The sequence below is a fragment of the Pseudorca crassidens genome, chromosome 14, assembly GCF_039906515.1.
Source record: "Pseudorca crassidens isolate mPseCra1 chromosome 14, mPseCra1.hap1, whole genome shotgun sequence".
Taxonomy (NCBI): domain Eukaryota; kingdom Metazoa; phylum Chordata; class Mammalia; order Artiodactyla; family Delphinidae; genus Pseudorca; species Pseudorca crassidens.
The window spans coordinates 31,202,950-31,230,882 of record NC_090309.1 but is presented as its reverse complement, the minus strand read 5'-3'; the positions used below and the strand labels follow the sequence as shown (position 1 = coordinate 31,230,882).

The following is a 27,933-nucleotide window of genomic DNA, read 5'->3' as shown; positions in this document are numbered from 1 at the left end:
CAGCTCCCAGCCCTCCACCTCACCATGGCTGCAAAGGTAGACAGTAGCCCCGGGGGGGTCCCCAGCAGTGGCTCCAACCTGGGTGCCACCAGAGAGCACATGCAGGCGGTCACCCGAAACTACATCACCCACCCCCGTGTCAGTGAGTATGACCCCCAGTGGGTGAGGTCGGGCGGGCTGCTGGGTCTGCAGGTCCTCCTTCTTAGCCTCAGGGAAAGCGAAGGACCCGAGACCTGGGGAGACCTAAGGGGCTTTCGGTCCTGCGGAGTGATGCGGGTAGGGGGATGGGGGTCCCCAGCCCAAGGTACCCCGGAAGAAAGGGCAGGGGAGTAGCTGCAGGAACCTTCCTGTCATCAGTGATCTTGCACTGAGACCCCAAGTCCACAGAGAGCTCCCAACTGCCCCCAAGAGTGTGTGTGTGTGTGCACTCCTGTGTGCATATGTGTGTTTGGGGTGTGTGCATGTGTACACCAGAATACTCAGTGCGAGGAGTTGTATAATCAAGTGTCCCTGGGGGATGTATGTGGCAACGCAGAGTACGTGTGCGTTCTCAGGATAGGGAACACCTGACACCGTGTGTGTCACGTCATGTGTGCATTCTGGGGGAGGGTGCCTGGGTGTGGAACCAGGGGGGTGCCTGGGTGGGCGTGTGCCCCCACCTTCACTTGGGTGATGACATACGTGTGTGAATATGTATGTGACAGCGTGTGTGTGATCAGAAAGGAAATGTGTGAGACTGTGTGTGCGTGCTTGTACGCTCAGGGTGGGGGTGGGTGTGTGCAAGCATGCGTGCTCACGGGGAGAACATGGATGAGTGTGTGGTCAGATGATGTCACATGTCTGTGTTAGCAGCTAGGAGAAGGGCACATGCCTGGCATCCGGGGGTAGGGGTGTGGGGACCACGGGCACTGGAGTGGACCCTTGCGGGCTTCCGAGGGGGCATCGGGGGCATCTGTGGGTGTGGCTCGAGTGCCCGTCCTGCAGGGGTGGGCCGAGTCCGGGTGTCTGGGGCAGAAAACCCTGGAAGTCCCCAGGACCAAAGTGAGCACCCCTGCTCCGGCCATATTTCCTTGTCCAAGGTCACATTCCCTGGTGTGGTGAATTGTTGAATTCTCAGAAGCCCTGTTCACTGGAGTAAACCGGCCTGGCCGGCACCAGCTAAGCAGAGCCAGAGGCTCCCAAGAGAGTGTGTATGGGGAGAAGCTGGCCTAGCACGGCCACCCCTCCCTCTGCAGCCAGCCAGCCCCACCGGGGCAGGGGGAGTGTCTGGAGAGGCAGCTGAGAGCTGCGTGTGCGGCGGGGCCACACCACGGAGAGCAAAGCAGGAGCAGAACGGCCAGACCCAGGGCTCAGGGGGAGCAGCGCCTCGGCTGGGTGGGCCACCACCTGAGGCCCGAGGCAGGCACCGCGGGGTGCGGAACACTCCAGCTAAGGAAAAACTGACAGCGAGTGGGGTCGGATTTATCAAGAAGGCCCCGCGGGCCCGGGGAGGACCAAGGTCCAGATCCTCCCCGACTGCAAAGCCGGGGTCACCAAGGCCCAGAAATATGCAGTAACTGTGCCCCCCCGGGGTCCAGAGCCCGGGCCTGGAGACCTGAGTAGAGTCGGCTGACCTTTGTCCAGGCCACCCCCGCAGGCTCCTCCCCCGTCTTCCCCTCCCCCTGTGAGAACGGGAGAGCCGCCTGGGTGCTGAGTGGGGGGTGGGGTCTGAGGTCTGGACCTACAGCTCGGCTTTCCTCGTCCCTGGAATGTGCCCTCCCAGGGTGCAACCTTACCCGGGATCCCCTCCCAGCCCGCCTCTTATTGATAGTCCACAGGCCCTGGCACTAGGGCCAAGGCCCAGGAGGTTTGACCGCGGCTGGAAGCAGGAACAGCAGTGTCCCCCCCGCCGTTGGCACCATGCGGCCCCCAGCCAGGCAACTGTGTTCACACCCAACAGCCCACCCAGAGTCACGGGTGAGCGCGAGGTGAGCCCCTCGCCCAGTGCCGCGTTAAAGGTGTTGCTATGAAGACAGAGGCCGCTCCTGTGCTTTCGCTGCACACCGGCGTCCTGTCCTCACAGGTCCACGCTGGGGCCGGCCGGCACCCCCCGCCCGAGGGAGGCTGGACTCCTCAGCGTGCGTCTGCACCTGCAGCTTTCTCCAACACCTCCCTTCCTCCTCGGGGGCCTGGGCAGGTGGACTCCTGTGCCCCTCTGTGCCCTCCTGCCCCACCAGGGGACTCTAAGCACTTCCAGGCAGAACTTTGTGTAGAGGCAGAAGGAGCCTAGGAGGAGAGCTGGGGGACCAGAGGGCCAGGGGACGGGGCAGCTGACTCCCAACCCCAGAGCTCGCTTGGCCATGGGCATGGGTCCAGAGGAAGACTTCCTGGAGGAGGAGGTGGACTAAACAGGCCAGAAGCATTAAAGGTGATTTCTCTGCAGTGGCTGAGGGAGGGAATAGGGCAGAAAGCGGGGTGGGTAGAATCAGGATGGGGAGGGACCCCAGCAGTATCCACCCTGGGAAGGAAGGGACCCCTCTGCCTTCCTCAGAGCTGGAGCTGTGCTCCACGGAGAGGAGGCGGCAGGAGCTCTATCTGGTGGTGTGGGGCAGAAGGGGTGGGGTGAGGGGTCGGGGCGCCCCGCAGGAGCAGAGGTTAGGACGCACGGGCTGGCAGTCTGGCTGGAGGGCTGGAGACCGGTCCGATGGCCCAGGGCCCTGAGTGCCAAACCACTGGCTGCCTTGGTTTCCTCAACAGAAATGCAAGGGAGGTTACACGGAGAGAGTTCCACCGTCAGGGTCTTGGGCCGATTCTAAGAACCCTCCGCCCCTGCCCTCCCTCCCCTAATCCCTCCAGCGGGGATCTGGGAGGAGGTGCAGGGCCTGATCCGCTCCGCCCCGCCCCCCGGCCTCACGCATGGACGCCCGCCTCTGCTGGCTCCCAGGACGCTGCAGGTGTGGCTGAGCCGGCCCTAATTAGCGGAGCCCCGCTGAGCCTTTGCCGGGGAAGGCGGTGGGGAGGTGGGAGCAGAAGGGGCCCGCAGCCCGAAGAGCAACCCGAAGTGTCAGCTAGGACAATGGAGAGGGGGTGGGCAGAGCAGCTGGAGGGAGTGTCTGCAACGTGTCCGTGCCCTTCAGGGGTCTTCTCCTCCAGCCCTTGCCTCCAGCACCACCTCCCGGGTCAGGGACGTGCCCTGGGCTGGGGTAGGGCCCTAGGCCTCGAGTGCCACAGCCTACTGTCCTGACTTGTGGTGGGCCCTAGGAGAAATCCGCCGACTTCCTGGGCCTCAGTTTGCCACTCCATGCGACGGACACCATCAGAGTTGGGGGTGGGTGCAGACAAAAGACCTGGCTTCCGGTCAAGGACACCTTTGTTGCTCAGCCACCACCTTGGCTGTGTCCAAACCAGACAGCCTCTAAGAGAAGATACTGTCTAGTCCTACAGAGGAGACACCCTGGTCTGAAGGGACGGACACGATCTGTCTCCAGTACCGGACAAGCTGGAGAGTAGGGCACCCACTGGGGTGGCAGCTGTGGGACTTCAGAGGGGAAAGGGCCCAGTGAGCTGCCGTAGTCAGTCAAGGGCGAGGCCTCGGACAAAGGAAGGCAATAGCCAGACACTGAACCGAAATGGCCACGTAAGTGGATTATCTGCGGTGAAAGGTCCAGGCTATGGAGCGATATATCCACCCAGCAACTAGAGCCCAGAACCACCGTGTCCTCGGGAATCCTGGGAAGGCAGCTTATGGATGAGGCTGGTGCGATGAGATGGGGACTTAGAGACCTCATGCTGCATAGAATTGAGAAGTGCCGAGCACCCCGCTCTGCTGCAGGCAAGCACTTTGCCTGGGCTCCCTGCAGACCAGCCCCTCCTTGGGAGCTGGAGTGGCCCCCCCACGTGCAGATCGCTCCCCTCCTTGTGCCTGTGACCTTCACCGCTCCTCCCCTTGGCGGGTAGAGTTGTTGGTACTTTAGAGCTGTCTTGGTATCTTCTCCACAGGGCTGGTAAGATGCCAGCTCTTCCCCAGGGCTATTGAAAACGCGGGTCTCCCTGCCCCGTGCTCCTTCCCCTGTTCTCACAATCCTCCACGCTCCCTCTGCTGGGCTCCCTGGCTCCTCTCTACTTCACACAGTCCTAGTAACCCAGAGCGTTTGATCAAAATGCCCCCTGGGCAGGAAGGGCTGTTTGGTGATTTTCTTGGTGGGCAGGTGGAAGCCCTGGCCTCTGCCCTAACCCCCCAGAGGCTGGGGTCTTCCTGTGCCTACAACCCCTTTAGCCTGTGTATTCGCTTTATCATCCCTTCCATTCTACCTTCACAGGGGTGACAGGAGCCAGAGTAGGCGACAGGATCCTCGTTTGGTTTGGGGATGGGAAGGTGTGTGTGTATCTGTAGGGGGAACACATAGGTCCTGATGTGGGATATACGGGAATGGGCTGGTGGGACAAGGTGACACCTTCCATAATTCACCCAACAAATATTTACTGAGTGTCCATCATAGGCCCACACTCTTCTAAGAGGTGGAATCCAGCAGTGAACACTGTTCCCCAAAGGCCCCAAGTTCTTTCTCTGGGCTCCTGGGCCTCCTTATCTCTGCCAGATGTGCCCTTTGCCCAGCTGTCTGGGTGCTGCCTGGATGACTGCACTTGACCTTGGAGCCTCAGCTCAGATGGCCCTTCCTGCAAGGCGCCTCCTCCATGAGCTCCAAGCCTGGTGTTCAAGCCCGTTCCCACCCACCCTGTTCTTTCCCTTCAGACCAGTTGGCAATTGTTTCATCTTTATCCCCTTTTAAACTGTAGGCTCCATCTTTCATCTGCCTCCTTTATTTGCCTAGCCCAGTATTGTGAAGGCATCTGAGAGGCAGGCTTGAAGATAGGACGGGAGGAGGGAGGGGGGAAGCAGAGCTTGCAGGTCAGGAGTGAGATGTCAAGAACCAGGTCCCAGCCTTGAGGTCCCAGCATCCAAAGGTAAGGAAATAGGCTGAGGAGTAGCCAGAGGGGTGGAGGGGCGGGGCAGGGCGGGGCCTCCAGGAACCTGCAGGAGAGAGTGCATCCAGGCCCTGGTCCCTTCCAGGGGCAAAGCCAGACTGGAAGGTGAGGTGTGGGTGGCAGGTGGAGAGGGCAGTGGAGCCGGGCTGTGATCGTCGCTGGACAAGGATTGGGGTGGAGGGTGTGATTTTCAGATGGAAAATACCAGAACTTGCTTGATGAGAAGGCCACAGAGAGAAGGAACGCTGGCAGGTCACCCTAGTGCTCAGCCTTCTCTAGGGCCTGGTTCCCAGTGCCGGGGAGGGGCTGGCTTAGATGGAAGATGGGACACCACCTCCGTGGGAAAAGGACAAGAGAGTGGCTCAGGTGCACGTGGGGGCTGGTAGCTTGAGGGCAGGAAGGAGAGGGGAGTGCCCCAGCTCTGGGCCCAAGTCTGAGAAGAACTTAGCTTTCTTGAGTTTTCCTAATAGTCCTTAAGTTCAGGAGAACATAGAAAACATCTGTGCAAGGATCACCTTGCCCAGTCGGTCTTCCTAGACTAAGTCCCCAGGAAAGGAACTTCGATCTGACAAAAATAAGGGGTTGACCACTGAGCCCCGCTTAGCTTCGCCTGGCAGGAGCAGCTGGGCGGCAGGCCTGCTAAAACCATGAGGGCAGGTGGGAACCCATGTGGTGTGATAGGAAGCACGAGGGGGGCCCTGCCCCTGCTCTGCCACAGGGGTCTGTGTCCCTGGGTGGACTTTCCACTCCTCTGAGCCCCATTCTCCTGGCCTGTTGAGAGGAGGGCTGCACCGCTCTCCTGTCCGAGGCCCTTCCAGCCTGGGAGTGACCCAGCGACCTCACAGTCACCCCTGACCATCCTGCCCTGCCAGGTTCCTTCACCCCAGTTGTCCCACTGGCACTTCAAAAGGACCCTGGAGGAGGGCTACCATGTCCCGGGGTCATGGGTGATGGAAGGACCCAGGGCCCCTCAGCTAGCGCCTCACAGAACCACAGTAAGCTTCCCGTCTGCCAGTCTGTGCTTCTCCTACTGGGGTCCCCAGCACTGGAGCTGGGAAGTATTTCCTGATGTCTAACCCAATCCCTCCCTGTAAGCCGCGCTCACATCCCCATCTGTGGCTCTCTCCAGCCATCAGGACGGGGGCAATCTGCTTCATCCTCCTTCTTTGTGGCTCTGCTCTCTCCCCGCTCCCACAGGCGCCCAGTGAGCCCGGCCTCGTGGCAGCGCAGGGCCCTGGCTGACTTTTCTCACTGATGCCTGCACCCCTAACACACACACACACACACACACACACACACACACACACACACACACACACACACACACACACACACGAGTGCCCAGTCAGTGTGGGGTGATGGAGAGAAGTGTGGCCCTGCTGAGGTTCAGGGAAGGCAGCTCTCATCACATCTCTAGCTTTTGGAAAATGCTGTGGGTCAGAGAGGAGGGAGTAGTGGGTAAGTGGGGGCCGAGGCCAGACGGGAAGTAGCCTCAGAGATGAGAAAGGCTTCTGATGGCTGGGGGTGTGGGAGGGAAGGACTCGAGGGGCCTCTGCCCTTGCCCTGGCCCTCCCCCAGCCTTCTGCAGGTGTCCGAGGCAGCGGGGGCCCTGCGGGCAGGGGCATGACCCTTACAGCAATGGTGGCTGGCCCTGTCACAGCTAATGACCCTGACGGCCCAGGCTCCAGAGAGGGGAGGGGGTGGTGCTTAGAGGGAGGGAAGGTGGAGGATGCTTATGTGTGTCTGTCTCTCCGGGTGTCGGTGTGAGACCCTCACCTCCCCCACCCCTTCCCCAGCCTACAGGACCGTGTGCAGCGTCAATGGGCCCCTGGTGGTGCTGGACCAGGTCAAGGTAAGACTTCTGTCTCTTCCCAGGCACCACGGCCAAATCCCAGTACTCCCGGCCCCTGTACTGATCTCTTCTAAATTGCCCTGCCCCTCGGTGGCCCCCATGCCCCAGATCCCCAGACACCCACCTCCACATTCTCCCTCCCTGGCCACCCGAGGTTTTCTCTTCCTGCCTTTTCTGTGGGCCCCGCTGTGGGCCTTAAGAGACCTGCTCCTACCAGCAATGAACAGGGGCATTGCAGCTATCGTGCCTCTTTCTTCATCAGTAGAATGGCTGTGTCCAGCTTCCCCGGAAGGCAGGACCCTCCCACCTGCCTTTCATGGGTCTTCTTTTTTTTCTTTTTTTTTTTGTGGTACGCGGGCCTCTCACTGTTGTGGCCTCTTCCGCTGCGGAGCACAGGCCCCGGACGCGCAGGCTCAGCGGCCATGGCTCACAGGCCCAGCCGCTCCGTGGCATGTGGGATCTTCCCAGACCGGGGCACGAACCCGTGTCCCCTGCATCGGCAGGTGGACTCTCAACCACTGCGCCACCAGGGAAGCCCTCACGGGTCTTCTTTTAAAAGGAAGAGGAGGAGGCGGCAGGCAGATGGATACTAGCTGACTCTCCAGAGCTTGAGGCTTTCCAAGGTCTTTGGACTGTCTCCGCCCGGGAGCCAGCAGCCTGAGCTTGAGGGAAGTGAGGCGGGCCTCACGGAGGAGGTGGGGTGCGGGCGACTTGGTGTCCTCAGGGAACCGTAGGACCATGGCAGACACTGGCAGTATTCTGAGTCCCGGGGTTGGGGATTCTCGAGGCGTAAAGAGCTCTGCAAAGCTACCCGATCACTCTGCTTCCCCCCCAACCAGTTCTGCCCCTGTCTCCCACCCCACGCCACCCAACCCCAAACTGGAAATCTGGGTGCCACATTGATTCCTCCCTTCCTGGCCCATGTTCTGTCGGCAATCTCCCACCCACCACACCCTTATCATGGCCATGGCCTCAGGGGCCCCAGCCTAGCGCCCTCCCATCCTCTACCCTGCAGCCATGCATCCCTGACCCCTTCCCTCTGCTGCTCCAACCTCACTAGGTCTCCCCATGGCTTCACCTCACAGGCCCTCTGTCCTTTAAGGGTCCTGCATACCTCTCCACATCTCATCACTCTCCCTTCCCCACTTAGAAACCCACACTGTCTCTGTGTGAAGCTGCCATTCGATGTCTCTGGGCCTTTGTGCATACTCTGCCTTCTCCACTGCCTGTCCCCCTGGTCCCTTCTTCTGACTCACCTTCTCCTGGAAGCGGTGAGCCTGTCCCTGCTCTCAGCTTTGTGTATTGTCTTGCTGGCAGCATCCTTCGAGGCATTTGGTCACCACCTGGCCCCACGTCTTCTCCCTGCCCCTCTCCGCCCACCACAATGTGCCCTCCTATTGGACTTGGACGGTATTTGTCAATCCCAAGCTCCCAGAGCCCCACGGTGCACTTTTACTGAACACCTAGCCCATCATGGGGGCTCAGTTTGTTCAAAGGAAGGGTGAGTGAATGAATGAATGAATAAGAGCATGAATAAGTGTGGGCCTGTCAAAATCTGAGCCAACTCTATTAAAGAGATCAGACCCACTCATTTCTGGAAAACAGATTCCAAGCTCATGGAGACATCACGGTTGGGCCCATTAGTGTCAGGGACGCCCTGGGAAGAAGTGTGGCGGAGTTGGTCTGCACGTGCGCACTGGAACCAGACCGTGTGATTCAGACCTCTTGAACTTTAATCCCAGATCCACCCCACCCTTTCTATCAACTACCCGTCAATTCTAGATCAGCAGCATCAGCACCACCTGGGAACTTGTGAGAACTACAGATTCTCGGGCTCTACCCCAGGCTGACAGAATCAGAAACTCTGAGGGCCCACAAGTTTGTTTTCACAGCCCTCCAGGTGATCTGATGCTGCCTGAAATCTGAGAACCATCCGTCTAGGATTGTAAATCCTGGTTTCCTCATCCATTAAAAGACAATAGGGGACCTCCTTTGGTCGTCCAGTGGTTAAGACTCTGCATTGCCACTGCAGGGGGCATGGGTTTGATCCCTGGTTGGGGAACTAAGATCCCGTGTGCCCTGCAGCAAGGCCAAAAAAAAAAAAAAAAAGACAATAGAATTGTGGTGAGGATCAAATCAGTTAAATGTATTGTTATTATTCCTCCTTGAGAACAGCTGGCGAGAGCCCTGCCTGGAATGCGGAAATGCTAATATGTCTGATTAAATAAACAGTTGGTCAATCTCCTGCGCCTTTGCCCACCTCAGCCACACTCCCTGTCAGTCTATACAGGACTCTGTATGGAGAGTCAGTACCTATGCAGACATCCATTTTCCAGCTGTAAGGTGGGGCTGGACTAGGAAACTGGAGATAGATTCCCAGGCCATGGTTCTGTGATTACTGGACACATCGGTAACTCGTGTAGAACAGAGTAACTGGGTGAGGGAGACACCCAGAAAATCCTGGGCTTGCAGAGGGAAGGAGAGGAATCAGAAGCTGACAGTCTCATAAGTGCAGGAGATGGAGAAGGCACCTTTATGCACCCCTCTCCACTGTCCCACACGCCTTGTTCTAGAGTTGCTTGGGCAAAAATGCCACAATTCTGTCTCTGTAGCGCCACCTTCTGCCCGAATTGAATCACACAGGCAATAACGCTTTCTGCTTCCAGCCTTCTCAAATGGAAAAATATTGGGGGGAAGAATTTTGCATAGATCCAAAGTTCTTAGACAGGTAATCAGGGCCTTGAAATTGTATGAAAACCTCTTAAGGTAGCAGCCTGGGTTGAGGCCCAATAATGTGCATTCCTGACAAGCTCCGGTGGCTAATGCTGCCGGGAGGGCCGCATCACCCTCGGAACCGCTGTTCTAGAGGATCTTCCGCCTGCTATATTCTGTGATTCAAACAGGCCCTTGTTTGAGATTCACATTACCCACCAGACTAGGTTCCAAATGTCTGTGGCTGCTCCCAAACTCTTCAGGGAAAATCTTTCAAAAGTGTGTGCAGGGCTTCCCTGGTGGCGCAGTGGTTGAGAGTCCGCCTGCCGATGCAGGGGACACGGGTTCGTGCCCCGGTCCGGGAAGATCCCTCATGCCACGGAGCGGCTACGCCCGTGAGCCATGGCCGCTGAGCCTGCGCGTCCATAGCCTGTGCTCCGCAACGGGAGAGGCCACAACAGTGAGAGGCCCGCGAACCAAAAAAACAAAAAAAAGTGTGTGCATCAGCTCCAAAAACAATTTCCAAAGAGGAGTTCCCAAACTGCCCTGGGCGTTGTCATGGGGAGAAGCCTTGGAGGCTGCACGCCCTGTCCAAGTCCTGCCAGGCTTGCTAAGAACTTCCCAGGCTCCTGAGTGGATGCGACAGCACCCCTGTGCCTGACCCCTGGCTGGTTGGGAACTCGGTTGAATCTCCAGCAGAGGAGGTGGGCTGCACTCCCTGCAATTCTCTTAGTAACCAACAATGAGAGCTGAGAGAATCAGGTCTGCGGCTGGGAAACGGGGTATAAATAAAAGCTCACTGCTGCACATTGGAATTCTCCCACTGCACACACTGCTCTAAGTGGCTAAACCCACCCTTCCCCCCAAACAAATAACTGGCATTCTCTTCCTAAGGATTCCAGATAACACCCTCCATGCTTGGGCTCCATGGTTCTGAGAGTTCTTCCTCCTATCTGGCTGTAACCTCTCTGCTGCTTAAAGTTCACTTTCTGTGACGTTTCATCTTTCAGGGACACACAGTGTGCCACCTCTTCTCCCCTCTCCATCACCCGCACAAATCCACATACCAACGATCGCTTTTTTTTTAAGGTAATAGAGAATTTAAAAAAAAAAATTTATTTTGAATGTGCCGGGTCTTAGTTGCGGCATGCGGGATCTTTAGTTGCGGCACGCATGTGGGATCTAGTTCCCAGAGCGTGGAGTCTTACCCACTGGACCACCAGGGAAGTTCCCAAAGGATCGATTTTTATCAGCCTGCTGCCTGTTTTTCATTGGGCCCACTGCCTAATTGCTTTGGGGCCCGCTCAGGCTGGTGTTCTGTCGAGCATTTTTCCTCCTGAGGTTAGCAGCCCACCATCTGCGCCCCAGACAATGAGGCCAGTGGCCATTTCAGAGAGAGAGAGAGAGAGACACAGGCCCACAGAGACCGGAAGAGGGGTTGGAGCCAGGACTTGTATTTAACTTGTTTCCCGGGGCCTCGCAGTCCTTGCTCTTGGGCTCCCTCTTGTGGTTATGAAGCCAAAGGCTGTCCGGCATCAGCCCCTCCGCGGACCTCAGCACTCCTCTTGGGGCGAGCCCCCTCCCCCAGTGGCCCCATTCCGTGGGGCCTGACGGTGGTTTGGGAGGGAACAAGATCGCTTTCCTGTCATCCCCAAGCCAGAGTTTCTCTCAGTGACTGTCAGAGCTGGGAATCCTCCTGTCTCAGGTTCAACCTCCGGTCGCAGGGAGCCCTGGGGGGAGGACCCCACCCTACGCACACCGCTTAGGGGAATTGAGCCATCCACCCCTCTTCGCTGGCCCTGAAGGTCACTGGTGTGTGGACAGCAGGGGATATAATGATAGTCGTGATGGTGACAACGATGTCACTGTACTTGAACATGTTCCCCTACTCTCCCCGCCCTTTTTTTTTTTTTTGGCCGCACTGCGCTGCTTGCCGGATCTTAGTTCCCCGCCAGGCATGGAACCCCGGCCCCCTGCAGAGAGAGCGCGGCGTCTTAACCCCTGGACCGCCAGGGAATTCCCCCCACCCCCCCTTTTTTTTTACATTTTAATTACACGCACACGCAAAACATGCTTTTTGTAACTAGTGAAATAAAAGACACAAAGTTAACTATTTGCCCCTAACCTCTTTATTCCCACCCTCGTGTGATAACCAATGTAAAGATCCTGCTGTATATGGGCAACTATAAGCAAGTTAGATGTTTACGTTGGTGTTAGTCTCTTAAAATGTATTGAGTATTTTCCTCCATGTCAGTAGATACACATTTTACTCATTCTTTTTGATAGCGACTATGGTTTGGACATACTGTGGTGTGGATGTACCGTGATGTATTCCATTTTTGATAGACAATCAACATGTTTCCAGGTTTTGCTATTACAAATAGTATAGCAATATATATCCCTTTTATACTGGTGCCCTTATTGCTACAGGTTAGATTCCCCTCAAATGGAACTGCTGGTTCAAAGTTCTTATTTATTTTTAAATAGATATTGACAATTTGGAGCAAAATTGCTTGCCCAGCAAGGTTGTGGTAATTCATATTCCAACCAGCCATGCATGAGAGGACCCACTTCCCAGCATCCTTGCCAGCACTGAATATGTGCTCTCCAGTAATTTTGCCTAATGGTTAAGACTAGTCCTATCTTGCTTTTATTTGCATTTCCCTGATGACTAGCGGAGCTGAGTATCTTTTTATCAGTTGAGATCGCACTTCCTCCTCTGTGACCGTTTCCTACACACTGAGTTGTACGTTTTGCTTTGTTTATTGTTCACCTTTGTTTATGGTATCTTTGCCATACAGAAATTTCAAATATTTATATTATCAAAGATTTCTATTTTTTTGTTTATGGCTTCTGGATTTCTTATCTTGCTTAAAGATGTCTCTCTTATCCAGCTTTTAACTGGATTATTCCATAAAAAAGGAAAGAAGAAAAGCTTCTGGTATTTTGTTTTAGTTTTATATTTAAATTTTTATATGCCTGGAATGCATTTGTGTTTATGATAGGGATAGATACCCAGTGTATTAGCACCATTTGTACAATAAATTCTTTTTCCCTATGAACTTATATGCCACATTTGTTCTCTAATAGTCTCCTAAAATCTGGGATCTGTTTCTGGACTCTAGCCTTCCAACATCTCCGTTCATCTGCCTCACCCCAACACTGACCACTTGACCTCAGTAGCTTTAGAGCACGTTTCAGTTATCTGACAAGGCAAGTCCTCCACCCCTGATCTTTTCCATAACTCTTTTTGGATATTCTCAGACATTTACATGAATTTTAAGATCGTTTTATCAAGTTCCAGGAGAAGCAATCCATTGGGAAAGCATTGAATTTATATATTTTTGAAAAGGATTTATATTTTTGTGATAGTAAGTCATTCTGTCTTGGAAAGCACTAGTGCTCTCCATTTGTTCAGGGCTTGTTTTCTGTCCTTCAGTAAGAGTTTATTATTTTCTTGTACCTTTCTTGTTAAATTTATTTCCAGATATTTTATGGGTTTCGGCCCTATTGTGGATGAAATATTTTTCTCCATTTCCTCTTCCGTTTATTGCTGGAATAGAAAATAATAGCGATTGGTTTTTTTTCACTTTTTGCATAAATTTTGTTTAATGATACGTTTTAATATTCTGTGATTCTTTTGGGGGGAACACTTTTCTTAATTGAAGTATAGTTGATTTACAATATGTTAGTTTCAGGTATACAGCAAAGTGAATCAGTTTTATATATATATATATTTTTAAATGAGAAGCTTTTTTTTCTTTTAATAAATTTATTTTTGGCTGCATTGAGTCTTCGTTGCTGCACGCAGGCTTTCTCTAGTTGCGGTAAGCGGGGGCTACTCTTGTGGTGCGCGGTCTTCTCATTGCGGTGGCTTCTCTTGTTGCGGAGCACAGGCTCTAGGCGCACGGGCCTCAGTAGCTGTGGCACGTGGGCTCAGTAGTTGTGGCTCATGGGCTCTAGAGTGCAGGCTCAGTAGTTGTGGTGCACAGGCTTAGTTGCTCCGTGGCATGTGGGATCTTCCTGAACCAAGGCTCGAATCAGTGTCCCCTGCACTGGCAGGTGGATTCTTAACCGCTCTGCCACCAGGGAAGCCCTATATATATATTTTTTCAGATTATGAGATAAATTAGGAGTGTGGGATTAACAGGTACAAACTACTTAAATAAAATAGATAAGCAACAAAGATTTACTCTATGACACAGGGAACTATACTCAATATCTTATAATAACATAATGGAAAATAATCTGAGATTGATTTTTATATATTTATCTTGTATACAGCCAAATTCTCTTATTACTCCTGGTTGGGGTTGTTTTTGTTTGTTTTCGTTTTTAACTAGATCCTCTTAGGGTTTTTTAGATATACAATATCATCTGCAAATAAAGGGAATCATATCTCTTTTTCCACTGGCATACTTTAATTTGACTTTTTATTGAAACATTTTCAAATTTATAAAAAGTTGCAAAAATAAAAATAGTACAAGGAATATCCATCTACCCATTTGTTCTATCACTGCTCTGAGTGTATGTGTGTGTGTGTGTGTGTGTGTGTGTGTGTGTGTGTGTGCGCTTAATTTTTTTTTTTTTAGGTATTTTGAGAGTAAGTTATGCCCAAAACTCTAGTGTGTATTTCTGAAAAATAAGGATATTCTCTTACACAACCACAGTAGTTATCAACTTTAAAAATTTACACTGATACTTTAATCTACAATCTATATTCCAATTTATAAGCTGACCTAACAAAGTCTTTTATAGCATTTTTCTCCCTCCAGTATAGGATCCAGTCTAGGGCCTGGTATCACGTTTAATCATCATGTCTGTTTAGCTTCCTATAACCTGGAATATTTCCACAGCCTTTCTTTCTTTTTTTTTTTTTGATAACTATATTTATTTTATTTATTTTATAAAATGGGTCTTCATTGTGGTGAGCGGGGGCTACTCTTTGTCGCGGTGCACGGGCTTCTCATTGCGGTGGCTCCTCTGGTTGTGGAGCACAGGCTCTAGGCGCGCAGCCTCAGTAGCTGTGGCTCATGGGTTCTAGAGCGCAGGCTCAGTAGTTGTGGCGCATTGGCTCTAGAGCACAGGCTCAGTAGTTGTGGTGCATGGGCTTAGTTTCTCCGCAGCAAGTGGGATCTTCCCGGACCAGGGCTCGAACCCGTGTCCCCTGCATTGGCAGGCAGATTCTCAACCACAGAACCACCAGGGAAGCCCTCTACAGCCTTTCTTTAACATTTCTGAAGAATACGGTCTTCCCTCACTACCTTTTTTAAAAATAGAACATTCTCTATTTATGTTTATTGGTATACTTCTCAATTTCTTTTTTTGGTCTTATTGTATAAACCAAAAATTCCAAAACAATGCTATGTAACAACAGTGATACAGGCATCTCTCTCTGTGCATTACTGATTTTATTGGAAATGAAAATAGGCTTAGCATTTTACCATTTAGAAGGATGTTGATGTTGGTTTTGGTAAATAGTCTAGTATTCAAGGAGTTACCTTCCATACCTGTTTTACATAGAATTGCATTACAAACAGCTGCTGAATTATATCAAAAGCCTTTTGATTTCTATTTGCATAATCCTGTAGGGTTTTTCTTTTAGGTTCACAAACTCCCTATTATTATAAATGATGTTGTGAAATGTTGACTGATTCACAAAGGTTGATTGATCTAAGCTTGTATGCTTGGAATAAACCCTATTCGGTCATACATGTTTATTTATTTAATACATTGTTTGATTTGACTGGCCAGTAGTTTATTTATAATTTCTGCATCTATATTTATAAGAGAAATTAGTCTATAGTTTTTGGGGGGTACTAGATTAGATTTGGGGTTTGGGAGTTTTCCATTTTATAGTTTTGTTTTCTTCTAATCTCTGTTTTCTCTTCATCTTATTACTTTGGTTAGTTCCTCCATGCTGAATGGAATGATGATAGCAGGCAGTGTTGTTTTGCTCCTAAATTTAAAGAGACTGTTTTATACTTTTTACCATTGAGTATATTTTCTGTAGGTTTTCTGAGGCTACTTTTTGGGGTTAAAGAATTTCCCTTTTATTCTGTTTTCAAAGAATAGTTTTGTTCTTTGTTTTCAATCGTAGTTTTTTTCAAAACTTTTTGTAAAACTTGTTGAGATAACGTGTTTTTTAATCCTTTAATTCATTAATAAGATAAATTTATTAGTAGATTTTCTAATGTTAGACTAACCTTGAATTCCTGGAATAATCCCAACTTGGTCTTTTGTGTGTATGTGTTTATCTTCATTTCTTGAATTTTTTCTTTTATTGTTTGGTTTGTTTGTAACTTGTGGTCTTTTTGGTACATTGCTGGATTTAGTTTGCTAATATTTGCTTAGTATTTTTGCATCTATGTTCATGATTGAGATTGCCTATAAATTTCCCATTATTATCTTATTTTGTATCAAGATTATCCTTGCCTCATAAAATTAATTAAGACTGGAGTTTTTCTTCCAGTCTTTTGAAGAGCTTAAGTAGGTTTCAAATTATTTGTTCCTTGATTGTTAGAACTCACTAATTATCTGGGACTGGTGTTTTCTTCCTGGAAAGATTTTAAGTTATTTATCCAATATCTTGAAGATTATAGGACTATCCTGGCTTTCTATTTTGTTTTTAATTGGATTTGGTTTGATTTGCATTTTTCAAGACATTTATTCATCTAAGTTCTGAAATATATTGCATAAAGTTATTCATAATTTTAAAATTATTTTTAATATTATTAGTATAGCTATAGCTTTGACTGTTTTTATTCCAACAATTATTTACTCATGTCTTTTAGTCAGTGATGCCTGAGATTTGTCTATTTTATTAGTCTTTTCAAAGAACCAGTTTGGCTTTGTTGGTCATCTCGATTATATGTTTGTTTCTATTTTAATGATCTCTGCCCTTTTATTATTTCTTTTATTTTATTTGGAATTTTAATGCTGTTCTATTTTCTAACTTTTCATGTTGCATACATTTAAACTACCTCTACCTTTTTTTCTTTTCTAATATAAGCATTTAAAGCTTTAAATGCATCACATGTGTGTTGAAAAATAGTTTCTCATTATTGTTTAGTGCTAAATGTTTTCTAATCTGATTATAAGTTTTTCTATATTTATTTATTTATTTTTGGCTTCATTGGGTCTTCGTTGCTGTGCGCGGGCTTTCTCTAGTCGCGGCAAGGGGGAGCTACTCTTCTTTGTGGCGCGTGGGCTTCTCACCGCAGTGGCTTCTCTTGTTGCAGAGCACAAGCTCTAGGCACATGGGCTTCAGTAGTTGTGGCATGCGGGCTCAGTAGTTGTGGCACATGGTCTTAGTTGCTCCACGGCATGTGGGCTCTTCCCAGGCCAGGGCTCGAACCCATGTCCCCTGCATTGGCGGGCAGATTCTTAACCACTGCACCACTAGGGAAGTCCCAGTTTTTCTATATTTAGAACGTTTCAAAATTTCCAAATGTATGAAGTTTTTCTAACTATCCTTTTGTTATTGATTTCTAACTTACTTTGATTATGATCAGAAAACACTGATGTGTTCGAAGTGATATCCTTTTCATTATTTTCTGTTTCTTCTGTGATTTTAGTTTTGATTTCTTCTAATGTCCAAGGAGTAACTTAGAGGAGTACTTTAATTTCCCAGAATATTAGAAACATTGCAGGGAGAGATGCAGTCTTTTTTACATTTATTCTTATTGGATTAAGATTATGACTTACCCCTGAAGTGAATCAAGGAAGCCAGGTGGATGGGCAGCAAGGTGAGGGAGCCTGGGCGATGCCATGCATTCTCTCCAGGACCTCCCCTGGGAAGAAGGTGCAGGTGGAGGGCTTAGCTCTCCTGGTGCTGACCAGAGCTGAGAACCAGTGTCAGCTGGGAGCGTCTGCTCTCCCAGCCCAGCTTCTTTGGCTTGGCTCATAGCCTCGTCTAGAACTTGGCTCCTGAAGCACACACTGACAGCGGAGCTCAGGGATTCCCTTGGGGCAGACATCCACCTACCCACTTGCTGCCTGGGTTCCTGGAGGGACAGCCTGATTGGTTTTTAAAATTGAGTTATAATGTGTATACTATAAACTTCACTCTTTTCAAGTGTATAGTTCAGTGGGTTTTATTCTATACACAGAGTTGTGCAACCATCACCACTACTTGATTCCAGAACATTTTCATCACCTCAAACAGAAACCCTGAACCTGTTAGCTGTCACCACCAATCCTCCCTCCTCCAGTCCCCAGCAACCACTAACTTTTTGTTTTATGGATTTGACCAGTCTGGACATTTCATATCAGTGGAATTATATACTGTGTGGCCTGTTGTTTCTGGCTTCTCTCACTTAGCATGATGTTTTCAAGATTCATCCATGTTGTAGTATAGATCAGTACTTCATCCCTTATTTTTTTTTAATTTATTTATTTTTGGCTGTGTTGCACGCGGGCTTTCTCTAGACACGGCAAGTGGGGGCTACTCTTCCTTGCGGTGCGCGGGCTTCTCATTTCTCACTGCGGTGGCTTCTCTTGTTGCGGAGCATGGGCTCTAGGCGCACAGGCTTCAGTAGTTGTGGTACGCGGGCTCAGTAGTTGTGGCGCACGGGTTGAGTTGCTCCGTGGCATCTGGAATCTTCCCAGACCAGGGCTCAAACCCATGTCCCCTGCATTGGCAGGCGAATTCTTAACCGCTGCGCCAGCAGGGAAGTCGCCTTCATCCCTTTTTAAAGCTGACATATTCCACTGCCTGGATATCCCACCTTTTGTTTATCCATTTGTCAGTTTGTGGACGTTTGGGTTGTTTTCACTTTTTGCCTGTTATGAATAATGCTGCTATGAGCCTTCATAAGCAAGTTTTTATGTGGACATGTGTTTCTCTTTCTCTTGGGTGTACACCTGGGAGTGGAATTGCTGGGTCATATTGTAACTCTATATTTAACCTTTTGAGAAACCACCAGATATTTTCCAAAGTGACCACACAATTTTACATTCACACCATCAGTGTCTGAACGTTCCAGTTTCTCCACAACCTTAACACGTGTTATTATCTGTCTTTTTTATTACGATCATATTAATGAGTGTGAAGTGCTGTCTCATTGTGTGTTTTGCGTTTCTTTAGTGACTAATTAGTTGATCATTTATGTGCTTATTGGGCACATGTATATCTTCTTTGGAGAAATGTTTATTTAGATCCTTTGCCATTTTTAAAATAGCGTATTTGTCTTTTTGTTGTTGAGTTGTAAGATTTCTTTATATATTCCAGATGTTGGCCTGATGCTTTCTACATTGATAAGAATGAATACTTCACTTGATCTTAGCCAAAAGCAAAGTGATTGCCTGATTCGTTTTTTTCCTGAAGCCTGTGAGGACTACATGTGAATTGATCCCAGCCCCATGGCTAGGGAAAGATTGCCACTGGTAGATGGGGACATCTGGGAGCCGAGGAGAGAACTTTGCCAGTGTGTTCACCATTAGTCCACAGGGGCAGAAACAATGGTGCTGTCAGGAGACCTAAACAGCCATAACAGCTACTACATTTTATTGAGCTGTTATAAGGTCCCGGCACCAGCTAATGACTTTCCATATATTTCATCCCCACAGCAGCCTTATGAAATAGGTGTTAGTATTATTCCCATTTTAAAGATGAGGAAAGTAAGGCTCAAAGTCGGTACTCCTACCCACCCAGGTATACTGCCTCCCAAACAGAATTTAAGCTTTCCACTTACCAGTCTCTGAAGTTCATTTCCAGGAGTATCCGGGCACAAGATGGGAGAAAGGAGCTTGAGAATGGGTCAAGGAAGTCTGGGGAGGAGACAGGGACTTCACCTCTGGTCTCACTGACACTCTGGGGTGCTCTCCCCTCCTGCCAGTTTGCCCAGTATGCTGAGATCGTCAACTTCACCCTCCCCAATGGGACTCAGAGGAACGGGCAAGTGCTTGAGGTGGCTGGGACCAAGGCAATCGTTCAGGTAAGTGGTGTCAATAAGATGTTGGTGGTTGAATAAATGAATGAATCCACAAGGTTTCCACACTATCTTATAAACTCCAAAGGCAGAAAATGTTCTATTTCCCCTGAGAGAGCTTTGCCCGGAGCTGGACACAAAGGGAGCCTAGAATGGGAGGCCCTGTTCTCCCCAGCAAACCGCTTATTAGACTAACTAACCTCTTACCCTGTAGGTGTTTGAAGGGACCTCTGGGATCGATGCCCAGAAGACCACCTGCGAATTCACAGGGGACATCCTACGGACTCCAGTGTCGGAGGACATGCTGGGTGAGGGGTAGGGATGGGCAGGGTGAGGGCATCCCTCTGTCCAGCCAGCCCAGCTTCCCTGACCAAGTGCTTACCTAGCAGACCGCACTGTCATTGCCTCTTTACCTAGTCTGCCTCCCCTGGGAGCCCTTTAAGGTCAGAGGTTGTGCCTTGTCTTTGACCCCCAACCCCAGCTCAGGGCCTGACATACAGCAGGTGCTCAATACATGAGGAAGGCAGCTTCAGTAAATTAGAGGCAGAGGAGGTAGCCGTCTATTTGGGGTCAAGCTGAAACGAACTGCACATCCCTAATTTTCTCCCAAGATCTGCCATACCTGGCCCTCTCCTCTTTCCAGCCCTAAAACTCCCCATTAGAGTCATTGTCCTGGGCCAAGGCCTTGCCTGTAAAGGTTTCCAGGAGAGGAGGAAAGACCCCCAAGGAGGCAGTCACTGTAGCCAGCTCCCTGGGGGTAACCAAGGGCTGAGGGGAGGGGGACATGGGGCAATTGGGACACGAGGGCTGGGTGAGAGCTGCTGGTGTGGAGGGTGAGTGGCAGTGAGAGACCCAGGGCTGTTCCTGAGCACCACTCAACCCCTCTCACCCACTCCCAGGTCGGGTTTTCAATGGCTCTGGCAAACCCATTGACAAGGGGCCAGTGGTCATGGCAGAGGACTTCCTGGATATCAATGGTAAGTGACTGGAGGTTCAGGACAGCTCTCGGGACCCAGCCCCCAACTACCTTCCCCACCCCAGTCACTGCCTCTGTCACCTCGCCCTTGGAAATTCTGCCCCAGATGAAAGCCAGGGCCATTGCCCAGGGCTCACCCCCAGGACTGGTCATACTAACAGGCAGGTCAGGTGAGATACGAGAAGAGCAAAGGCCCCTCTGTCTGGGGCCAGCTGCATTTCATGTCCCATTCCTATAAAATGCTATCATCATTGTGCAAAGTTCCCCAGGTGCCCAAGACCCTCACTCTCCTGCCTTCTGGGATCCACCTGCCTGCCACTTCTAATGTGCCTGGGTGGCACCGTCCAAGGGAGCACTGGACTGTGGCTACTGAAATACAGACTAATTCAAATGAAATAAAAGTTCATTTCAAAACCACATGGCGGGACTTCCCTGGTGGCGCAGTGGTTAAGAACCCGCCTGCCAATGCAGGGCACACGGGTTCGAGCCCTGGTCTGGGAAGATCCCACATACCACGGAGCATCTAAGCCCATGTGCCACAACTACTGAGCCTGCGCTCTAGAGCCCGTGAGCCACAACTACTGAAGCCCGCGCGCCTAGAGCCCGTGCTCCGCGACAAGAGAAGCCACTGCAAGGAGAAGCCCGCTTGCAGCAAGGAAGACCCAACACAGCCAAAAATAAAATAAATTAATTTTTAAAAAAACCCCACATTTTGCATGCTCAATAGCCACACGCGGCCAGGGCTACGTTTTGGGCAGCGCAGTTAGAGCACATTTCCATCATGGAAGAAAATTCTTTTAACCAGTGCTGCCCCGGAGTCTGGGACGGGGTGGGGGAGGGCGGGCAAGGCCTGAACCCTTGAGCAGGGTCCATGGTCACCGTCTCCCAGGCCAGCCCATCAACCCCCACAACCGCATCTACCCAGAGGAGATGATTCAGACGGGCATCTCGCCCATCGACGTCATGAACAGCATTGCCCGTGGCCAGAAGATCCCCATCTTCTCAGCAGCTGGGCTCCCCCACAATGAGGTGAGGACTTCGAGGGGCCTGTGGGCATGACCAAGGGGAAGGGACGGAGCAGAGGCCGGGGCTGGTGGGCCAGCGAGGGGGGCCTCCTGTGCCGAGCAGGCTGGGGTCTCTGGCAGCTGTCTCCTGGCAGCTCAGGGACTCAGGGCCCCCAGACAGATCTCCAAGCCTCCATCCTGAGTGAGTGGGGCTCGCACTGGCTCATGAGAGAGCCCACGGGTAGCCTCAGTGTTGAGTGTCCTGCGCAGCTGAGCCCACGGCTCTACCACTGGTCCTTTAAATGGTCTTTACTTGCCTGCACTGAGCGAACCCCACCTCGGGCCAGCCCCATGGCCGTCTGAAGCCTCCCTGTGCAGGTTTGCTGCCCTACCCCCTCTACCCAGAGTGGACAGCCCATTTCTTCCGGAGTAGCTGGTGTGACAAGGTTTCTAGAGGGTCCCCCCCGACCACCCCCACTCCTCTACTCCTGGATGCACCCCGGCTCACCCTCGAAATGCTCAGAGAGATTAGACGGCAGAAGTGTCCCTGCCTTCCCCCTACACACACGCTCATCCTGGATCTGGACATGACGACTGGAAACTCCACACGCTGCAGGCCTGGGGCAAACCCCAGAGATACCCCTAGCAGGGTGCGGGGCAGAGGGGACTCTGAAGGGCCAAGTTGCCCCTAACCCACGGTAGGCAGTTGCTCTCTGGAACTGTTTTTCCACGCTGCTCCTCATGACAGGCACCCTGGGTCTTCAGGTGCCACAGAATAAGGCAGCCCTCCCCTGAGAGCGGCTGTAGGACCCAGGGCAGCCCTTCTTCCTTGCTGACCTTGGGTCCCTCCCACCGAAGGCCTTGGCGGCAGGATGGGCTGGGAGTTACCCTGTCCGTGCTCCTCAGTGGTGCTCGGAGGGCTGACTCGAGCTCTGGTTCTGCTGTCCTTCCTCCCATCCCCAGATCGCCGCCCAGATCTGCCGCCAGGCTGGGCTGGTGAAGAAATCCAAGGCCGTGCTGGACTACCACGATGACAACTTTGCCATCGTCTTTGCAGCCATGGGGGTAAGAGGGGCTGGGCCGATTGGCAAGTTCTGGAAGCTATGGGCGGGCAGCCTTGGCCCCTGGCACAGCCAGTCTTATGCGGGAGGCATTATCCTTCTTCTTGAGAAGCCTTCAAAGTCGGAGCCTGTCTGGTGAGAGAGGCAAGAGCATGACTGGAGGAGTGGGCAGTGTGTGCCCCACAGAAGCCCAGAGGCCACGGCAGCTATAAGATGAGCCCAGGACAGCTGGGATCCCGGGGGCCCTTAGAGGGCCCAAGGCAGGGACGGGGAGTTTAGCAGGGAAGCAGCGGGTAGGGGAAGGGGCAGGGGTGGCACTGAGCAGAGCTGAGCCTGAAGTCTGAACCTCTCTCTGGGGCTCTGATGAGACCCTATCCCGGCCTGGGCAGCAAACCCAGCCCCCGCCCTCTCAAGCCCCAGGTTCCCCCCAGTGACCGTTAGCAGGTCAGTCAATAGGCATTACTGAGAAGAGAGGGAAGGAGCCTGGTCCCCGCCTCCAGCCCTCCCTGCTGTGTGTCCAGGTGAACATGGAGACAGCCAGGTTCTTCAAGTCCGACTTCGAGCAGAACGGTACCATGGGCAATGTCTGCCTCTTCCTGAACTTGGCCAACGACCCCACGTGAGCCGTCCCCTGGCACCCATACTGCCCTTAGGCAGCAGGCCCTGTCCCCTTCCAAGACCCAGAGTACCAGGTCTCAGGCATCCCAGAACTACAGCCATGGGCCAGAGCTGGGAGAACAGCCCCTCATTGTGGAGATGGGGACACCGAGGCTGGGGAAGAGGTAGGGACAGCACACGGAGAGACAGGGAGCTGGGCCACAGCCCGCCGGCCACCTGTCGCCCCTCCGCCCTGCCCTCAACCTGCGTCTAGCCACCATCCCAAGTCAGGACCCCTCATCCGAGACTCACTTCCACCAGGTCACCACTAAAGAGATATTTCCCTAAACCATTCGCTTAGAAAAACTGCTATTTTAAAAGTTGAGAAAATGTGAGTTTAAATCTGCAGGTTAGGTGATGAAAAAAAAAATCTAATAAACTGTCCTGGGAACTGAAGGTACTCAGAAGGAACTCAAACCAGGTAGCAGAGTTCAGGAGGCCCAGATGACGTCACCAGAGAAAAGCGCCGCAGAGCCCGGGGACTGAGAGTGCCTGGACTGCCCCCAGTGGAAGGGCTGCCAGGGCAGGCCAGCCTCTGACCCATGCCCAGCAAGGAATAGTGAGGGGAACAGTCAGGAAAGGACCCCGAGGACACAGAGTGTGTGAGTGCTCCAGATGCCCAAGCTCGGGTGTCCTGGGGGACGAGGGACACCGTCATCCTCATCAGTCACTCCTGGCCCTGCCTGTCCCTCTCTCACCCAGCTCCCTGCCTGTCCCCGCCTCTGTCCTCATTCCTACCTTGAATAGCAGGACATGATTGAGGGCCCACTCCCAGGAACCATGGCCTGGATCTGGGGGCTGGGGCCTGGGGCTCATCTTACCCAGTCCTCTGCTGCTGTGCACTGTACCAGCTTCCCAGTTCACCACCCACTCAGCACTGGGGCTAAATGGAGCACAGGCCTGGGCCTCGAGGCTCTCTAAACATTGGCCGTATCTGCAGGATCGAGCGGATCATCACCCCGCGCCTGGCACTGACCACGGCTGAATTCCTTGCTTACCAGTGTGAGAAGCACGTGCTGGTCATACTGACGGACATGAGTTCCTACGCAGAGGCCTTGCGGGAGGTGAGGTGGCTGTAGTCACTGTGCCCAGAGCTGGCCCACGCAGGCCTGTCCCCACTCCTTTCCTCATGGTCACTGAGACCCCACTCCCCTTCCTTGTGTCAGCCTCTTGCCCCCTTTCTTACCCCAAGGCCCACAAACATTGCAGGTCTCAGCTGCCAGAGAGGAGGTGCCCGGGCGCCGAGGCTTCCCTGGGTACATGTACACAGACCTGGCCACCATCTACGAGCGGGCAGGCCGTGTGGAGGGCCGGGGCGGGTCCATCACTCAGGTCCCCATCCTCACCATGCCCAATGACGGTGAGCCGCCTCTCTGCCCACTACCCTCTGCAGCCCTCCTGCCCTCCCATCCTACCCAGACACTTAAAGGACCCATGCTTCTTTATATAGGTGTGCAGTAGCTCTGTTCCTCCATCAGGGTAGACACTGTCCCTTCCTTGCGTCCCCCGAGCACCCACTCCCATGAGGGAATAGAACCTACATGGCCCTGAGTGGGTGGAGACCTGGATCTACACTGACACCAGTGCCTTTCCTTGCAGACATCACCCACCCGATTCCAGACCTGACGGGCTTCATCACAGAGGGACAGATCTACGTGGACAGACAGCTTCATAACAGACAGGTACTGTCCCCTCCTTACCCACTTCCTGCTCTCTCCACCATCTCCAAGTACACTGACTAATAACCAATGTCCCACCACCCCCTGTACTTCATCGCCCTGTGAATGAGGAGGGGCCGGCCAAGGCTAACCGCTAACAGGAGATAATCCCCAGGAAGACTGTTTGGTTCCCAGACAGAAGACAAGTCTGGGTGGAATCCAGCCTACCTGGATGTGGGACCTTGAGAAAATCATTTCATCTCTCTGATCCTAGGTTTCCTCATCTGTAAAATGGGAATGATAATATATGTCACACAGTTGCATTGTGGAGAATAAAATAAAATAAGTTGGCCCACAGAAAGCATCTAGCAGATCGTAGATACAAAATAAATATCACTTCTCTTTCCTTTCTAGTAATTTGGTGAACAAAAACAATAGGTAACGGACACAAGTAGGTGGTGAATAATGTACCAAAGGGTTAGAAAATGTGTCTGTCCCATCTTAGGCCACCCCCTTACTCTTTCCTCTTTGTTTGGCAGTTTTTCTTTGCAACTATGAACTATTAAGTTTCTACCTGGCTTTTGTCCAAATAATCAGAAGTTTTGAAATAGCGAGACTTTCATGAACTAATGTCATGTCATCTCCCCCCTCCACTCTCCTGTCTAGGTGCGCACATGTAGACACCTGTATACCCAAGCCCTAGAATTTGTGGGCGATAGAGGGCGGGGTGTGGCCAGCTGACCTCTCTGTGGGATGAATAACGACCAGCCTGCTGAGAACCACAGGGGGAGGGAAGACAAGTAGAGGTAGGAAAGAAGGGAAAGTTTGGACCCTGCCTTCTGACACGCCTTCTTCGCCCCGCCCAGATCTACCCCCCAATCAACGTCCTCCCTTCCCTCTCGCGTCTGATGAAGTCCGCCATTGGGGAGGGCATGACGAGAAAGGACCATGGCGATGTCTCCAACCAGCTGGTAAGGAGAGAGCCCAAGGGCTGGTGGGGAAGCTAGTTTCAGAAGCTGGAGATTGGAGCCCTAGCTGGACCACGAACTTTTCTCCTGGAAGAAAAAAATTCCTCCCCTTTTGGGGTCCCCGCACAGTCACATGGGGGAACACGGGACTCCTGCGGTAAGCCTGCCGTGACCGCTGAACCCCTCCCCCCTTCACCAGTATGCCTGCTACGCCGTCGGGAAGGACGTGCAGGCCATGAAGGCAGTGGTGGGGGAGGAGGCGCTCCTTTCCGAGGACCTGCTCTACCTGGAATTCCTGCAGAAATTTGAGAAGAACTTCATCAACCAGGGTGAGGCGCGTTGGGGGCGTTCAGGCAGCAACCCCCTTGGTCCGACACCCACACACGCACACACCCTTAACACTCCTGCTCTGTCCCTAGGTCCCTACGAGAAACGCTCGGTGTTCGAGTCTTTGGACCTGGGGTGGAAGCTGTTGCGCATCTTCCCCAAGGAGATGCTGAAGCGCATCCCGCAGAACATTATCGATGAATTCTACTCCCGCGAGGGGGCGCCGCCGGACCCCGAGCCCGACACGGCGCTTTAGCCCCGCGGGAAGCCTGGCCCCGGAGCCAGGTCCTGGCACCGCCCTCGCCGGGCGCCCGATCTACACACCCCGCCCTATCGTCTTGGTCCGCACACCTTAACCCATCGCTCCGTGCCCACCCTCAGTCCCCTACAGGTTATGGGGGGCTCCTACACTCCAGTCCTCTCCCTGGATTCCCCGACATGGGAAACAGAAGGTGGTTAAGCCTATATTCTCTGTCTTGTTCTGATAGAAGCATTTGTATTTTAAAAGTACCACCGCCCTCTCCCAAGAATTTATCTCATGTAAATACAAGATTGGCAAAACACTGATAATTGTTGGAGCTGCGGGGGTACATGAGGTTCACTAAACTATTCTCTCCACCTTAAAAAAAAAAAGGCTACATTAGTGTCTTAACAGGTGACAACAGAATTCTTCTTAGGGAGATATTTATCTTTGTTAAAAAATATCTTGATAAATTTCTTGGGTGGAATGTGAGCTCATGGGCCATAGAAAGGACAATCTCAAGGCCACAAAAGATGTATCTGATTCTAAACAGCTCTGCCTAAGAGATGCTAGGAAGGAATTTGGTTTGCTCCAGATGGGGAGGGGAGTTGCTGGGGAGATGGCCTGAGGAACAGTGGGGGCAGTGTGCAAAGGCTGAGGAAAGGCCCCCCAGTTAAGAAATGGGCGAAGAGCTTCCTAAAAACCAGGATACCTGGTGTTCCTTTGAAAGCTGCCTGCTCTTCTGTAATGCCATCCCTTCCTGTCTCCTCTGCCCCACCTACGATGGAGTCATGGGTGCTTCCTAAGAGGTAGGGCAGGTTGGGAAGATAGAACTTCAGCAGAAGGCTGAGTTCCATTTCTGGGTCAATGTGTTGTGGAACCAGGCCAGAATTCTCGGATCAAGAGCTGACACCAAAGGAGGACTTGAGAATAAAATTCCCATCCCCAAGACAATTTCCAGCCATTTTAGGGAAAGCTTCTGGGTGTCCACAGGACATAGGGTTGTTCTGACTTAATAACAGCTTTATTGAGATTGATTCACGTACCATACAGTTTACCTATTTATAATTGTACAATTCAACAACTTTTAGTCTATTCACAGAGTTGTGCAATCATCACCACAATCGATTTTAGAACATTTTCATTACCTTAAAAAGAAACCCTGTACCCCAAGTTATCACTTCTCAAACCACACTTCTGCCCCCTCCCCAGCCCAAGACAATCATTCATCTTTCTATCTCTGTAGCTTTGCCTGCGCTGGTCAACTCATATAAATAGAATCATACAATATGTGGTCTTTCGTGTCTGGCTTCTTTCACTTAGTGTAATATTTTAAAGGTTCATCCACGTTGTAGCCTGTGTCAGTACTTCTTGCCTTTTTATTGCTAAATAATATTTCACAGTATGGATACATCTTTTATCTCTTCATCAGTATATGGACATGTGGTTGAAGCAACTGTTCACTGTCATAAATAATGCTGCTATGAACAGTCATGTACAAGTTTTTGTGTGGATGTATGTTTTTATTTCTATTGCGTACATACCTAGGAGTGAAATAACTGGGTGTCAGATGGTGACTC

General features: G+C 51.5%; 1 protein-coding gene across 1 annotated transcript; it reads left to right on the top strand.

The window, feature by feature from the left end:
• The first annotated feature begins 24 nt into the window (after positions 1 to 24).
• ATP6V1B1 (ATPase H+ transporting V1 subunit B1) lies at positions 25 to 27,933 on the top strand. Its single transcript, XM_067703897.1, has 14 exons — positions 25 to 142; positions 6,762 to 6,817; positions 19,369 to 19,467; positions 19,676 to 19,769; positions 20,361 to 20,438; positions 21,327 to 21,466; positions 22,405 to 22,506; positions 23,024 to 23,121; positions 24,100 to 24,223; positions 24,369 to 24,519; positions 24,759 to 24,841; positions 25,684 to 25,788; positions 25,985 to 26,114; positions 26,205 to 27,933. The coding sequence occupies exons 1-14, from the start codon at positions 25 to 27 to the stop codon at positions 26,366 to 26,368; spliced, it is 1,542 nt and encodes a 513-aa protein (XP_067559998.1). The 3' UTR covers positions 26,369 to 27,933.

Bases quoted from the DNA above. Each gene is read 5' to 3' on its own strand.
- ATP6V1B1 (XM_067703897.1), top strand. From the start codon at position 25: ATGGCTGCAAAGGTAGACAGTAGCCCCGGGGGGGTCCCCAGCAGTGGC. The intron at 19,770-20,360 runs GTGAGGGGTAGG...ACCCACTCCCAG, and splicing joins AGTGTCGGAGGACATGCTGG to GTCGGGTTTTCAATGGCTCT. The intron at 25,789-25,984 runs GTAAGGAGAGAG...CCCCTTCACCAG, and splicing joins GCGATGTCTCCAACCAGCTG to TATGCCTGCTACGCCGTCGG.